This window comes from Sapajus apella, unplaced genomic scaffold (assembly GCF_009761245.1).
Source record: "Sapajus apella isolate SASKATOON/1434 unplaced genomic scaffold, GSC_monkey_1.0 scaffold153, whole genome shotgun sequence".
Lineage (NCBI taxonomy): Eukaryota > Metazoa > Chordata > Mammalia > Primates > Cebidae > Sapajus > Sapajus apella.
The window spans coordinates 1,672,639-1,689,990 of NW_022437093.1; the positions used below are offsets into that span (position 1 = coordinate 1,672,639).

At 36.4% G+C, this 17,352-nt stretch overlaps 1 protein-coding gene across 1 annotated transcript in view; it reads right to left on the minus strand.

Annotated features, from left to right (window-relative positions):
* EFCAB13 (EF-hand calcium binding domain 13) overlaps positions 1-17,352 on the minus strand; it is a 237,660-nt gene that overhangs the window by 53,002 nt on the left and 167,306 nt on the right. Inside the window, exons 38-40 of the mRNA XM_032265955.1 lie at positions 14,719-14,820; positions 8,962-9,015; positions 747-851 (exon numbers count right to left, since the gene is read on the minus strand). Coding sequence (XP_032121846.1) covers positions 747-851; positions 8,962-9,015; positions 14,719-14,820 — 261 coding nt within the window. The remainder of the gene's footprint in view (positions 1-746; positions 852-8,961; positions 9,016-14,718; positions 14,821-17,352) is intronic.

The window sequence follows — 17,352 nt, forward strand, 5'->3', positions numbered from 1 at the left end:
TGAGAGCATGTCTTTTACAGAGACATGGATGAAGCTGAAAGCCATTATCCTCAGCAAACTAATGCAGGAACAGAAAATCAAACACCACATGTTCTCATTTATGATTGGTAGTTGAACAATGAGACACATGGATAGATGGGGGGAACAACACACACTGGGACCTGCCATTGGAGATAAGGTGGAAAGCATCAGGAAGAATAGCTAATGGATACTGGGCTTAATATCTAGGTGATAGGTCGAGTTGTGCAGCAAACCACCATGGCATAGGTTTACCTATGTAGCAAAACTGCACATGAACCCTCGAATTTAAAATAAAAGCTAAGGAAAAAAAAAAAAAAGAATCAGATCACACTTATGGGTGATGTTCAGCCTGCCCTCATTTCTGGTCTAAGAACTGTTGAAACTCTAATTGTCTAACCTCTTCCTGGCCTTATTCTCCATTTCTTGGTATCTTACTTTCAGGCCTTCTCTTTCCTTCTATATCTCCTCATTTACCTTTGTATTTTCCTTTATCTGTTTTCTTCCACTAAGTTAAGTCACTCATAGTAGAGACACTCTCAGATATTGCTTACGCCTACCAATTACACCAAAGAATTATAACAGAAGACAATATTTAAACATATTTAAGAGTTAACATTTCTGAATACATTTCAAAGCTGCAATATGGCAATATAGGTATCATTTAACTAATTCTCATAGATAAAATAAGTTCCTCTAAAAATATCAGCAATGCCAGAAATGTTTACCATCAACTGGTAAATGTTCTTGTAGATTCCAAGACTCCTTATTTGTGAGTTCCAATCCCAACTTCTTCTGAATATTGTTAGGCTTTTTAGTATTAATCTTGTCTCCTTAAGAAAGATGAGACAAATTAGAGAAAAAAATATGTTTATCTATGTGTACACATATATATATAATATAACATCTGTGAGATAAAAGCACTCTGTGAATGTTGTGCTTTCAAGAAAACTTGCATGATTCAATTTGTTTTAAAATACATATTAAATTTATTTAAAAATACATATAAAATAAATAGCAAAATTAGCCATAGAACCTGATATCATTAATCATTGTTCAAGAATTAAAATTATACCTCTGATGACTAGCCTAAACCAAATTTTTTAAATGTGAAGTTGGTAATTGTCCCACACTAAATTTCACCGGTAGATAATAAGTCAATTATTTGAGCCACTACTTACTATCTATACCAGAAATAGTATTTGTTCTCTTCTACTTCATCCAACCCTTCTAGATTTCTACTTATTTATTTGGTTACTAAAGTAACTTAAATACTGCTGATTTACCACAGCAATATCTCTGTGTAGGTCAAAAATATGACCACTTTAAGAAAGCCAGAGTAAGGGGATTCTGCCAAGATAGCTGAATAGGAACAGCTCCAGAGCACAGTCCATAGCAAGAGAGATGCAGAAGGTGAGTGATCTCCGTGTTTCCAACCAAGGTACGAGGTTCATTTCAATAGGAGTGGTTGGACAATTGGTGTAGCCCAAGGAGGGAAAACCAAGGCAGGGTGGGGTACTGCCACACACAGGAAGTGCAACCAACTGGAGGATCAGGGACTTATCCCCTACCCCCTGAGCACTCTAGTTCAGATACCGTGCTTCTCCCATGGCTTCTGCAACCCACAGACCAGGAGATCCCTGCCGGGCTGAAAAGTGCCACAAGCTAACAGCACAGATCTGAGCAGCAGCTCTGGCTGGCACCGTGGGTTGTTAGCACAGATCTGGGCAGACATTTTGACTAGCACCAAGAGCATGTGTGGGATGGAGCTACCTGCTCTCCAGAAAGAGAGGGAGCTGAAAGTAGAGAGATAGGTGACATGGCTGGGTGGGTTACATCTCCACAAAGACCAGCAAACTGAAGCCCTCTCACTTGAGAGTTTTGCAGCCAGCACATCAGTTCGAGCTTAACCTGGGACAATCAAGCTTGGTGGGGGAAAGGGTGTCCACCATTGCTGAGGCAGTTCTAAAACTACCTGTGTAAATAAAAGCCAGAGGAAGTTTACACAACAGCTGGACTGAGTCCATGACAGCCCAGTAGTGCCTCTAAAGGCAGACAAGGGACAGACTGCCTCCTCAAGTGGCTCACTGACCCCTGTATAACCAAAAAGATGCCTCATACAGGACAGCCCTGGCTGACACCTGGTGAGTACCCATTTGGGATGAAGCTACCAGAGGAAAGATCAGGCAGCAATCCTTGCTGTTCTGCAAACCCCATGGGTTATTCCCAGGCAAGCAAGGTCTAGAGTGGACCTCCAGCAGTCCTACAGCAGAGGGACCTGTTAGGAGGAAAACTAAAAAACAAAAAGAAAGCTTCAACATCAACAGAAAGGATATCCACTCAGAGACTCCATCCAAAATCACCAACTTCAAAGATCAAAGGTAGATAAATCCATGAAGATGGGAAGAAACCAGCACAAAAAGGATGAAACCATCAAAGATCAGAAGGCCTCTCCTCCACCAAGGGATCACAACTCCTAACCAGCAAGGGAACAAAACAGGATGGAAAATGAGTTTGACGAATTGACAGAAACATGCTTCAGAAGGTGGGTAATAACAAACTTCTCTGAGCTAAAGGAGCATGTTCTAACCCAATGCAAAGAAACTAAAAACCTTGAAAAAAGGTTAGACGAAATGCTAACTAGAATAATCAGCTTAGAGAAGAATATAAACGACTTAATGGAACTGAAAAATACAGCATGAGAACTTCGTGAAGCATACACAAGTTTCAATAGCCAAATCGATCAAGCAGAAGAAAGGATATTAGAGATTGAAGATCAACTAAATGAATAAAATGAGAAGGCAAGATTAGAGAAAAGAGAGTGAAAAGAAATGAAAAAAGCCTCCAAGAAATATGGGATTATATGAAAAGACCTGACCTATGCTCAATCGGTGTACTTGAATGCGATGGGGAGAATGAATTCAAGCTGGAAAATGCTCTTCAGGATATTATCTGGGAGAACTTTCCCAACCTAGCAAGGCAGGCCAATATTCAAATCCAGGAAATACAGAGAACACCACAAAGATATTCTTCAAGAAAAGCAACCCAAGGCACATAATTGTCAGATTCACCAGGGTTGAAACGAAGGAAAAAATGCAAAGGGCAGCCAGAGAGAAGATTGGGTCATCCACAAAGGGAAGCCCATCAGACTCACAGCAGATATCTCAGCAGAAACCTTACAAGCCAGAAGAGAGCGGAGGCCAATATTCAACATCCTAAAAGAAAAGAATTTTCAACCCAGAATTTCATATCCAGTCAAACTAAGCTTCATAAGTGTAGGAGAAATAAAATCCTTTATGGACAAGCAATTGCTGAGAGTTTTCATCACCACTAGACCTGCCTTACAAGAGCTTCTGAAGGAAACACTAAATATGGAAAGGAACAACCAATACCAGCCATTGCAAAAACGTACCAAATGGTAAAGACCAATGACACAATGAAGAAACTGCATCAACTAACAGGCAAAAAACCCAGCCAGTAACAAAATGGCAGGATCAAACTCACTTATAACAATATTAACATTACATGTAAATGGCCTAAATGCCCCAATCACAAAACACATACTGGCAAGCTGGACAAAAAGTCAAGACCCATCAGTGTGCTGTATTCAGGAGACCCAACCCACATACAAAGACACACATAGACTCAAAATAAAGGTATGGAAGAAGAATTACCAAGCAAATGGAGAGCAAACGAAAGCAGGGGTTGCAATCCTAGTCTCTGATAAGATGGACTTTAAACCAACAAAGATCAAAAGAGACAAAGAGGGTCATTACATAATGGTAAAACAATCAATGCAACAGGAAGAGCTATTTTAAATATATATGCATCCAATACAGGAGGACTCAGATACATAACGCAAGTTATTAATGACCTACAAAAAGACTTAGACTTCCACACAATAATAGTGGGAGATTTTAACACTCCACTGTCAATATGACAGATCAACGAGACAGAAAATCAACAAGGACATCCAGGACTTGAACGCAGATCTGGACCAAGTGGACCTAATAGACATCTGCAGAACTTTCCACCCTAAATCCACAGAATATACATTCTTCTCTGCAACAAATCACACTTACTCTAAACTTGACCACATAATTGGAAGTAAATCACTCCTCAGCAAATCACTCCGGAAATCATAACAAACAGTTTCTCAGACCACAGTGCAATCAAATTAGAACTCAGGATTAAGAAACTCACCCAAAACCACACAACTACATGGAAACTGAACAATTTGCTCCTGAATCATGACTGGATAGACAATGAAATGAAGGCAAAAATAAAGATGCTCTTCAAACCATTGAAAACGAAGACAAAACGTACCAGAATCTCTGGGACACATTTAAAGCAGTGTCTACAGGGAAATTTATAGCAATGAATGCCCACATGAGAAATGAGGAGAAATGAGGAAAGATCTACAATCAATACCCTATCACCAAAATTGAAAGAGCTAGAAGAGCAAGATCAAAGAAATTCAAAAGCTAGCAGAAGATAAGAAATAACTATGATCAGAGCAGAACTGAAGGAGATAGAGGCACAAAAAAACCCTTCAAAAATTCAATAAATCCAGGAGCTGGTTTTTTGAAAAGATCAACAAAATAGACAGACTGATAGCCAGACTAATAAAAAAGAAAAGAGAGAATAATCAAATAGATGCATTAAAAAATGATAAAGGGAATATCACCACCAATTCCACAGAAATACAAACTACCATCAGAGATTACTAAAAACAACTCTATGCACATAAACCAGTAAACCTGAAAGAAATGGATAAATTCCTGGACACTTGCACCCTCCCAAGCCTAAACCAGGAAGAAGCTGAATCCCTGAATAGACCAATAACAAGGTCTGAAGTCAAGGCAGCAATTAATAGCCTACCAAACAAAAAAAGTCCAGGTCCTGATGGGTTTACAGCCGAATTCTACCAGGTGCATAAAGAGGAGCTAGTACCATTCCTTCTGAAACTATTCCAAACAATACAAAAAGAAGGAATCCTCCCTAACTCATTTCATGAGACCAACATCATCCTGATACCAAAACCTGGCAAAGAGACAACTAAAAAAGAAAACTTCAGGCCAATATCCATGATGAACACTGATGCAAAAATCTTCAATAAAATACTGGCAAACCAAATGCAACAGTGCATCAAAAAGCTTATCCATCATGATCAGGTAGGCTTCATCCCAGGGATGCAAGGCTGGTTCTACATATGCAAATCTATAAATGTAATCCATCACATAAACAGAACGAAAGACAAAAACCACATGATCATATCAACAGATGCAGAGAAGGCCTTCGACAAAATTCAACAGTCCTTTATGCTAAAAACTCTCAATAAACTAGGTATCAATGGAATTTATATCAAAATAATAAAAGCTATTTACAACAAACCCACAGCTAATATCATACTGAATAGGCAAAAACTGGAAGCGTTCCCTTTGAAAACTAGCACAAGGATGCTCTCTCTCACCACTCCTATTCAATATAGTATTAGTAGTTCTAGCCAGAACAATCAGGCAAGAAAAAGAAATAAAGTGTATTCAATTAGGAAAGGAGGCAGTCAAATTGTCTCTATTTGCAGATGATATGACTGTATATTTAGAAGACCCCATTATCTCAGCCCAAAATCTCCTGAAACTGATAAGCAACTACAGCAAAGTCTCAGGATATAAAATCAATGTGCATAAATCACAAGCATTCCTATACACCAGTGACAAACAGAGAGCCAAATCATGAGTGAACTCTCATTCACAATAGCTGCAAAGAGAATAAAATACCTAGGAATACAACTAACAAAAGATGTGAAGGCCCTCTTCAAGGTGAACTACAAACCACTGCTCAAGGAAATAAGAAAGGACACAGATGGAAAAACATTCCATGCTCATGGTTAGGAAGAATCAATATTGTGAAAATGGCCATGCTGGCCAAAGTAATTTATAGATTCAATGCTATCCCCATCAAGCTACCTTTGACCCTCTTCACAGAACTGGAAAAAAAACACGTTAAACTTCATATGGAACCAAAAGAGAGCCCACATAGCCGAGACAAACCTAAGCAAAAAGAGCAAAGCTGGAGGCATCACGCTACCTAACTACAAACTATACTACAAGGCAACAGTAATCAAAACAACATGGAATTGGTACCAAAACAGAGATATAGAACAATGGAAAAGAACAGAGGCCTCAGAAGTAAAGCCACACAACTACAACCATCTGATCTTTGACAAACCTGAGAAATCCAAGCAATGGAGAATGGATTCCCTGTTTAATAAATGGTGTTGGGAAAACTGGCTAGCCATGTGCAGAAAGCTGAAACTGGACCCCTTCCTTATGTTTTACACTAAAATTAACTCTAGATATATTAAAGATTTAATCATAAGACCTAACATCATAAAAACCCTAGAAGAAAGCCTAGGCAAAACCATTCAGGACATAGGCATAGGCAAGGACTTCATGACGGAAACACCAAAAGCAAAGGCAACGAAAGCCAAAATAGACAAATGGGATCTAATTAATCTTAAAAGTTTCTGCACAGCAAAAGAAACAATCCTCAGAGTGAACCAGCAACCAACAGAATGGGAAAAAATTTTTGCAATCTACCCATCTAAAAAAGGGTTAATATCCAGAATCTACAAAGAACTACAGCAGAAGTACAAGAAAAAAGCAAACAAACCCTCAAAAGTGGTCGAAGGATATGAACAGGCACTTTTCAAAAGAAGACATTTAGAGGCCAACAAACATATGAAAAAATGCTCATTATCACTTTTCATTAGTTAAATGCAAATCAAAACCTCATTGAGATACAATCTCATGCCAGTCAGAATGGTGATCATTAAAAAATCTAGAGACAACAGATGCTGGAGAGGATGTGGAGAAATAGGAACACTTTTACACTGTTGGTGGGAGTGTAAATTAGTTCAGCCATTGTGTAGGAAAGTGTGGCGATTCCTCAAGGATCTAGAAATAGAAATTCCATTTGACTCAGCAATCCCATTACTAGGTATATACCCAAAGGATTATAAATTGTTCTATTATTATAAAGACACATGCATACATATGTTCATTACGGCACTGTTTAAAAGAGCAAAATACCCATCAATGATAGACTGGACAAAGAAAATATGGCACATACATACCATGGAATACTATGCAACCATAAAAAAGCCATGAGTTCACATCCTTTGTAGGGACATGGACGAATCTGGAAACCATCATTCTCAGCAAGCTGACACAAGAACAGAAAACCAAACACCACATGTTCTCACTCATAGGTGGGTGTTGAACAACGACAACACATGGGCACAGGGAGGGGAATGTCATGTACTGGGGTCTGTTGGGGGGTGGGGAGCTAGGGGAGGGACAGCGGTGGGTGGGGAAGTTGGGGATGGATAACATTGGGAGAAATGCCTGATGTAGGTGACGGTGGGGAGGGAGAAAGCAAACCACCATGTCATGCATGTACCTATGCAACAATACTGCAAGGTCTGCACATGTACCCCAGAACTTAAAGTATAATAAAAAAAAAGTCAATAAATTAGAAAACTGAAAAATGGCAATGATGTATATATATCCAAGAGATGGGTCTTAAAAAATAAATATTACACGGGATAAATGCCAGCTAACTATGCAAGAAAAAGGGAGAAGACACAAATATATAAAATTAAAAACGAGAAAGAAAATAACCACAATGGCAGATGAAATTAAATGAATCCAATCCTATGAGCCTGGTTTCCAAAATCCTATGCAAACATATCCAAAATATTTAAAAGTGGATGGTTTTCTAGGAGAATAAAATTTATTGAAACAGATTCCAGAACAGGGAGAAAAATTTGAAAGACCAATTCACATAGAAGAAATAAAGTTGTCAAAGATCTAATTTTCTAAAATGGACTCTATCCAGGCAATTTCATAGGGGATAAATTTAATGCCATTTAAATTGCTCCAGAGGCTAAGTGAAGAAGGAAAGCTTCTAAATTTATTCTATGAAGTAGTACACAAAAAGCACAGAAGAAAATCTGCAGCACAATATTGGTGTAAAAATTGAAATAAATTATTAGTAAAGACAACCTAGTATTTAATTAAAGGAAGTCATTTCAAGAATGTGAGGGTGTTTCTACATTAGAAAATATATTGGTATAGTTCATCTTTGTAACAGATCTAAGGTGAATCTTATAAGCATCTCTAAAAGTTTTAGAAAAGCAATGCAAAAATTAAAAGTAAGCCAGTCACAATAGACCATATATTGTCTGATTCTATCCTATGAAATATCCAGAACAGGTAGATCTATTGAAACAAAAGTAGATTAATGGTTGCCTAGGGCAGGAGGTAGGATGAAAAGTGAGGAAAGTAATGGGTCTAGAGTTTCCTTTTGGGGTGATAAAAACATTCTAACTTAGACTGTGGTGATGGTTGCATGACTCTGAATATTCTAAAATTGTATACTTTAAATGGGTTGATTGCATGGTACATAAATTATATCTCAATAAAGCTGTATAAAAGTAAAAAAAAAAGCCAGAGTAAATTACATTATTTAGAAAAAATATATAAATAGATCATAGAAGTTGTTGAATGTTACAGTAGTACAGTAATTTTTTGTCCATGAAACAAATTCAATATCAGTGGATACAAATTATCAATCAATAAAATATGATTAGCATTTTTTAGTCATGAAATAATATAAAGACTAAAAATCAAAACCAAGAATTTCAATGCAAAATATAAAAGAGAATTAAAAGAAATGTACCAAAATATAGACATCAGTAAACTTTGTCTTTGATTGTAAACTAGGGGTGATTTTTTTGCCCTTTTTATGCTTCCTTGGTTTTCTACAAGTATTGGGTATTATGAACATGTATTTTTGTAAACAAGCACAAACACTTAATAGCTTTATTAAAGTACTATTGTGAAGGCTAAACATTTTAGTTTATGTCTTATTACTCACCTTTAAGAGTCTTTATGGTATCCATCAGTTTAAGTTGACTTATCTTCCCATCAGCTATGAGAAAAGATACGAGGTTTTAAACAAAAGCATTAATAATATGGGAAGTCACACAAAAGGCACTATAACACAAAATTATAAAAATTTGTATAAAGAGCAAGTCTTTTAAAACTTATTTGTTAATTGACAAAAATTATATATATTTATGGTGTGTAACATGTTTAATATAAGCATACATTGTGGAATGGCTAAATCAAACTAACTTATGCATTGCTTCACATACTTGTCATTTTTTGGAGTGTGAACACAAAGTCTACTCTTTTAGCAATTTTCAAGCTTATAATACATGGTTATTAACTATAGTCACCATGATTAACAATAGGTGTCTTCAACTGATTCCTCGTGTCTAACTGAAATCTTCCATCTGTGGAACAATCACCCCCCCCGCCATTTTCTGCACCCACCAGCCTCTGATAATCACTGTTTTACTCTCTGTTTGTATCAGTCCAACTCTTTAAAATTCCACATATAAGTGCAATCAAGTAGTAGTTATCTTTCTGTGACTAGCTTATTTCATTAATATAAATGTCCTCCAGGATCATCTACATTATAGCAAATGGCAGAATTTCCTTCTTTTAAAAGGCTGAATAGCATTCCACTATGCACATATATAACATTATCCATTTGTTGATGAACACTCAGGTCGATTCCATATTTTAACTATTGTGAATAATAATGCAATGGACATGGGAATGTTGATACCTCTTTGACATGATTATACGCACACACACACACACACACACACACACACACACATTTATATATATATATATAAATCCAGTAGTAGAATTTTTGGATTATATAGTAGTTCTATTTTTAATTTTTGAGCTATCTCTATACTGTTTGCCTTAATGGCTATACTAATTTACATTCCCACCAACAGAGTGGGAATTAACCCAATCCAACAAAGACAAAGAATAAAGAATAAAAAAATATGAACAAAGCCTCCAAGAAGTCTGGGATTATGTTAAACAACCAAATGTAAGAATAATTGGTGCACCTACCTGAGGAAGAAGAGAATTCTAAAAGCCTGGAAAACATATTTGGGGGAATAATCAAGGAAAACTTCCCAGCCTTGTGAGACACCTAGACAGCCAAATACAAGAAGCATAAAGAACACCTGGGAAAATCATCACAAAAAGATCTTTGCCTAGGCATATTGTCATCAGGTTATCCAAAGTTAAGACAAAGGAAAGACTCTTAAGAGCTGTGAGACCTAAGCACCAGGTAACCAATAAAAGAAAACCTGCCAGATTAATAGCAGATATCTCAGCAGAAACCCTATTAACTAGAAAGGACCTATCTTCAGCCTCCTCAAACAAAACAATTATCAGCCAAGAATTCTGAATCCAGTGAAACTAAGTATCATATATGAAGGAAAGATACAGTCATTTTCAGACAAACAAATGCTGAGAGAATTTGCCATTACCAAACCACCACTACAGGAAATGCTAAAAGGAGCTCTAAATCTTAAAACAAATCATGAAAAAAAATCATCAAAACAGAATCTCCTTAAAACATAAATCACATAGGACCTACAAAACAAAAATACAAGTTAAAAAGCAAAAACAAAAGACAAAAAAGCCCAAAGTACACAAGCAACAAGAAGCATGATGAAAGCAACAGTACCTCACATTTCAATATTAACATTGAATGTAAACGGCCTGAATGCTTCACTTAAAAGATACAGAACCACAGAATGGATAAGAACTCAACAACCAAGTATCTGCTGCCTTCAAAGGATTGACTAACACATAATGACTCACATAAACTTAAAAGGGGCAGAAAAAGACATTTCATGCAAATGGACACCAAAAGTGAGCAGGGGGTAGCTATTTTTATCTCAGACAAAACAAACCTTATAGCAACAGTGGTTAAAAAAGACAAAGAGGGATAGTATACAATGGTAAAAGGCCTTGTACAACAGGAAAATATCACAATCCTAATATGCACCTAGCAGTGGAGCAGTTTTATAAATTTATAAAACAATTACTAATAGACCTAAGAAATGAGATAGACAGCAACACAATAATAGTGGGGGACTTCAATACTACACTGACAGCACTAGACAGGTCATCAAGACAGAAAGTCAACAAAGATACAATAAATTGACTCTATACCTTGGAACAAATGGACTTAACAGATATATACAGAACATTTCATCCAACAACCACAGAATACAACAGCACACGGAATTTTCTCCAAGATAGGCCATATGACAGGCCACAAAATGAGCTTCAATAAATTTAAGAAAATTGAAATTATATTATGCACTCTCTCAGAGCACAGTGGAATAAAACTGAAAATCAACTCCAAAAGGGACCTTCAAAACCATGAAAATACATGGAAATTAAATAACCTGCTCCTGAATAAGCATGGTGTCAAAAACAAAATCAAGATGGAAATAAAAAATTCCTTTGAACTGAATGACAATAATGACCCAACCTATCCAAACCTCTGAAATACAGTGAAGGCAGTGCTAAGAGGAAAGCTCATAGCTCTAAACTGTCAGTTCTCCATATGTAAGCCTGGAGCCTGAAAGTCTGAAGTCCTGCTTGCCTCAGCTGATCATCTCCTACCCCTCGCTGGCATTTGCCATTGTCCCTGATCGCCCAGCAGAGCTTCCCTAACAAGCCTTTCACCCAACCCTGCCACCTTAACTGTTCTTATGATAATGTGAATCCTCTCACCCAACCCTGCCATCTTAACTGTTCTTATGATAATGTGAATACCTTTGCCTCACCCCCACCCACCACTGTAACTGAACTTGTGGTCATGTATACTCCTTTTCCCTACCCCCCACCACTGTAACTGATCTTACTGTTCAACACCCCCGCCCCCAAAAACACTACCCCAACCTATAAAGCCAATTCCCACCTTACCCCATTTGCCTGTCCTTTCTTGAATTAGTCCTGCTTGTACCCAAGCCAGAAATAAAATGGCTTTGTTGCCCACACAAAGCCTGTTTGGAAGATCTCTTTATTAAACGCATTTAATATTCGGTACTATTGGACTCGAATAACATAAATGCCTAAGTCAAAAAGACTGAAAGAGCACAAACTAACATTTAAGGTCACACCTAAAAGAACTAGAGAAGCAAGAACAAACCAAACCCAAACAAACCCAGCAGAAGAAAGGAAATAACCAACCTCAGACTGGAATTAAATGAAATTGAAACAAAAAAAAAATTACAAAAGGTAAATGAAACAAAAAGCTGGTTCTTCGAAAAGATAAATACAATTTATAGACCATTGGCAAGATTAACCAAGAAAAGAAGAGAGAAAATCCAAATAACCTCACAAAGAAATGAAACAGGAGATATTACTACTGACAGCACTGAAATACAAAAGATCATTCAAGGCTCCTATGAACACCTTTACACCCATAAATTAGAAAACCTAGAAGAGATGGATAAATTCCTGGAAAAATATGACCCTCCTAGCTTAAATCAGGAAGACTTAAATACCCTGAACGGACCAATAACAAGCTGCAAGATCGAAATGGTAATTAAATATTACCAACAAAAAAAGTCTAGGACCAGAGGGATTCATAGCAGTATTTTACCAGACACTCAAAGAATAATTGGTACCAATACTTTTGACATTATTCCTCAAGACAGAGAAAGAAGGAACCTTCCCTAATTCTTTCTATGAAGCCAGTATCACCCTAATACCAAAACCAGGAAAGAATATAACCAAAAAAAGAAAACTACAAGACCAATATCCTTGATCAAGATAGATGCTAAAATCCTTAACAAAATACTAGCTAACTGAATCCAATAACATATCAAAAAATAACCCACCATGATCAAGTGAGTTTCATAGCAGGGATGCAGGGATAGCTTAACATACACAAGTCAATAAATGTGATACACCACATAAGCAATGTTTAATACAAAAATCACATGATTATCTGAAGTGTGTGGGTGTGAATATATTTCTATGTTTGAATTTTTTTCAACAAGCTGCCCAGTTCATTTTGATCACTGACTTGGAAGTGTATGGTAGGAGAGAGAGAGAAATGAGGTGGACATACAGCTAAGAGAAGATCAATAAGGGTTTTCCTTGTTTGTTATTTTTCTGAGCAAAATGTATGAAATTTATCCTGAAGCCTCTAAAAAGTTTAAAGGACAAAATATGATGTCACTCTCAAAGAAGAAAATCTTCAATGGCTCAAACAAGTAAAATAATATTTATTTTAGACATTATGCACATTCATTTATTCTTGGAATAATGGTTCTTTATCTTACTATGACATGTAGGATAAAGTTACTGTATGATACTGCCTTGCCCACTTTTGTAGCAGCAGCTCTTTTTTTTTTTTTAAATCACCTCATCAGATTTAACTACTTCCAGTAACCTGAAAGTAACCATTATTTCCTTCCTTCTACTTTCCCCCTCCCATCATTCCACAAGTATTTATTGTCTACTTACTCTCAATAATTGTGGCACTTTTAACATTTTACTTTCCAATTGTCTTTGTATATTTCCCACTCCCCACAAAGGAACTATACAATTCCTTGATGGCAGGAACAGGCCTGATTCATCAGGTCCTCAATAAGTATTTGCTAAATGAATAAATGAGCAAATGAGCAAGAATTAGACCTATTTCTTTCTCATTAAACACTGATATGTGGCCCCACCCAAATTTCATGTCAAATTGTAATCCCCAGTATTGGAGGTAGGGCCTGGTGGGAAGTGATTGAATCATGAGGGTAGATTCTCATGCATGGTTTACCACCATCCCCTTCATGCTGTTCTTGTGATAGTGAATGTTCTCAGGAAATCTGGTTGTTTAAAAGTGTAACACCTCCCCACCCCCTTGATCCTGCTTTGGCCATGTGACATGCCTGCTTCCCCTTCACCTTCTGCCATGATTATAAGTTTCCTGAGGCCTCCCCAGGAGTTGAACAGATCATGCTTCCTGTACATCCTATGGAAGTGTAAACCAATTAATCTCTTTTTTTTTTTTTAATAAATCACCCAGTCTCAGGTATTTCTTTATAAAAATGCAAGAATGGACTAATACAAAAACTAGTGTGTAGCTATAATCATCCACCACTCTATTGGAGCAGCAATTCATTAACTTTTTTCACATCTATATTCTGACATTGATGATTCAATATGTAGGAAGAAAATAATATTTATTTTAGACATTATGTATATTCATTTATTCTTGGATTATATTGTGAAGTAAACATAGTCTCTACTACATAGTAAGCATTGTGTAAATGAAAGCCACCTTTATTACTATGACAGATTAACCTAAATACATTAGAATTTCATGACACTGCCTTAGGCTCCTCTTAATAACTTGTAAAACGGAACTTAAACTTATTTTTCTTTTTTCATTCTTCATCTTTGCCTCCCTCACCTATATTCCCCAAATTTCTTCTTTGGTCTGCCTATATTTGGCTTTCCAATCACCTTAATGATGTTTCTGAGACTATATAGTTTAGTCAGTGATATTTAGGGTCCCAATACTTTCAGTATAACAATGTTAATATTCATTTAAAATCTTAATGTCCATTTCAAAAAAAAATCATAATAGTAATAATAAATGTACATGTGCAAACATATCCCCTTCTTTAGTACTGGATATTTCTGTGTACTCATAGTAATTAAAAGTACAGTATCAGTATTTCTTATAATTAAACTCAATACCCTCCTTGAAAGGCACCAAAATAATTGAAATGCTCACCACTGGTTGGGAGACGATTTACTAGCTCTCTGTGTTCCTCATATGTAAGCTCAATCCCCATATCTTCCAGGAAATTGTCCAGGTTACAGATCTCAATTTTTTCTTTGAAGACACAGAAAAGTACATAACAAGAAATTGTGATCTTTCTAACGATTTTGGAGTATGAAAACACAGTGCTTTACTATCATTAAGAACAACAAACAGTGAGAGTTGTTCATTAGAATAATGAGAATTAAAATAAAAGTCATTCCCTTCATTATGCTTCAGTGTGTGATGATAAAAGACCGAAGACACAGTAAAAATTGTTGGGCATTATATGATAACACAGACAATCAGTTCATATAAATTTTACTTGAAAGCAGTAAAATTTTACCTGAAAGGCTTAATTTGAGACTACTTCATATATTCGTTACCATTGTTGACTATATTCAACTGATAACAATAAATATTTCACATGTTGATTTTTCCATAGATATTTAGGTTGTAACTAAGTTCGCATTAGCAGTATAAAACTTTTTTTCATTTCCAGTATCTTCAAATTCTACGTTTTTAGCAAAACCAAAAAAACAAAAAAGATTTCTGCCAAAATGTAGGTGAACACATAAAAGTACACGAGTTTTTCTTCCCATGAAAAATATTATCACAAGTAACCCCAAAGGCTTGCAATAAACACACGTTTTTCTCCTTTTCTTGCCAAGACCCCTTTAAAACAATTGAAATGGATTAAAATAAGGGGAAAAGGTAATAAACTCATAATAAATTCAAAGGGACATGGTAGTGAACAAAACAGAAATTCTCTGTCTCTACTAGTTTATATACTATGTTGGGGAGACATACAACAAAGAAGTAAACAAGTAGATACAATTGATAAAACAGGGTGGAAGAAAGCACAGTCTAGACTATTCAAAGGACTAGGTAGATAGAAGTAAAGATGTGAAGGAAGCCAATTTGCCCAGAAAAAAACAAACAAACAAAAAACACCAGAAAAGCTCAATGCTCAGTTTTGGCAGATACTAAGTTTAAAATTAAAAAGGCAGGAGGAAGGTAAAATTTGAAAATAAAGAGGTTAAATGAAGGTCTGCCTATGGAATATTTGTATCAGCCAGTCTCAACCTCTCCTCTAAAATCCCTGAGTCACAGAGAAACTGGCAGTTCAGCATTTACTCCCTGATCAAAATACTGGAGAACCCTCCAGCAACAGAATGAAAACCACAGCTGTCAAGGTGGGTTTTCATGACTGAGAATAAAGCACAACTAATTCTGCCATTTAGAGGACCTCTGAGCTAACTGTTGCCTCTCCACCTGCTCTCTCTGCAGCAAAGCTTGGCACACAACACATTTCTTTCATTTCATTCATACACAGGACTTTTATTTATGCTGGAGACCTAAGAGCTCAACCAATCCACAGATAGAAAAACAAGACCAACTCATATTGGTTACCAGGTATGATCTATTCAGTCTCTCATTCTTAACTATATAAATAGATGATTAAGGAAATGAAAGATAATTTAAACCAACAAAGATCTCTAATATGCTAAAAGAGATTCTGGAAGATAGTATACTTATAATGCATGAATGTGGGACTATGTGAAATGAATAAAAAGGAAGCATCCTTAAAAGTTAAAAATTAATAGTAAGAACTTAAAGATTCTGGAAAAAAATTAAAAATAAGGCTGTGAGACTTAAAAAAAAATAGGTCTTCAGAGAGACACAAGCAAGCTGAGAAAGCCCACAGAGTTCCAAGCAAAATGAAAATGATCCACAACTGGACCCATCATTGTAAAATTTCAGATCGCCAAGATAAGGAGAAAAGTCTTGCCTCAAAGAGAAAAGAAAAACAATCAGGCAGGTGCAGGGGCTCATGTCTGTAATCCCAGCACTTTGGGAGGCTGAGGTGGGCAGGTCACCTGAGTTCAGGAGTTTGAGATGAGCCTGGCCAACATAGTGAAACCTCATCTCTACTAAAAACACAAAAATTAGCTGGGAGTGCTGGTGGGTGCCTGTAATGCAGCTACTCCGGAGGCTGAGGCAGGAGAATTGCTTGACCCCGGGAGGTGGAGGTTGCAGTGGGCCAAGATCACGCCACTGCCTGGGCAACATGAGTGAAACTCGGTTTCAAAAAAAAAAAAAAAAAAGAAAGAAAGAAAGAAAAAAAATAACAATGAGACACAAAGGAACATACCTTAGGTTGTCATCAAACTTCTTATTGACTACACTGGATTCTTATAAATAATGATTCAAGCTGGTTTTTTTTTAAATTCTGAAGGAAAATAATTTTGAACCTAGAATTATATTCCCAGATAAACTATCATTGTGGACAATATAATAGAATAGAATCCATTATGCGGAATGAGTAAGAAGCTATAAGATGTTACTAATGTGGCCAACAGCTCATTGGTTCCATCATTTGACAAGAAAAAAGGAAAAAGAAACTCCAGCAGAAATTCCAGGAGAAAAAGATATGTGGCATGACTAAAATGTGGCATGACATTGAGGTATTAATATTGATAAAAAGGAAGAATCCAGGACATCAGGACATTCTCCTTTGGGTATTACAGATGTCATAACTCTAAAAGAAGTAACTATATTACTAGCCCACTAATAAACTCAGAAACTTTAGAAATACACATATAC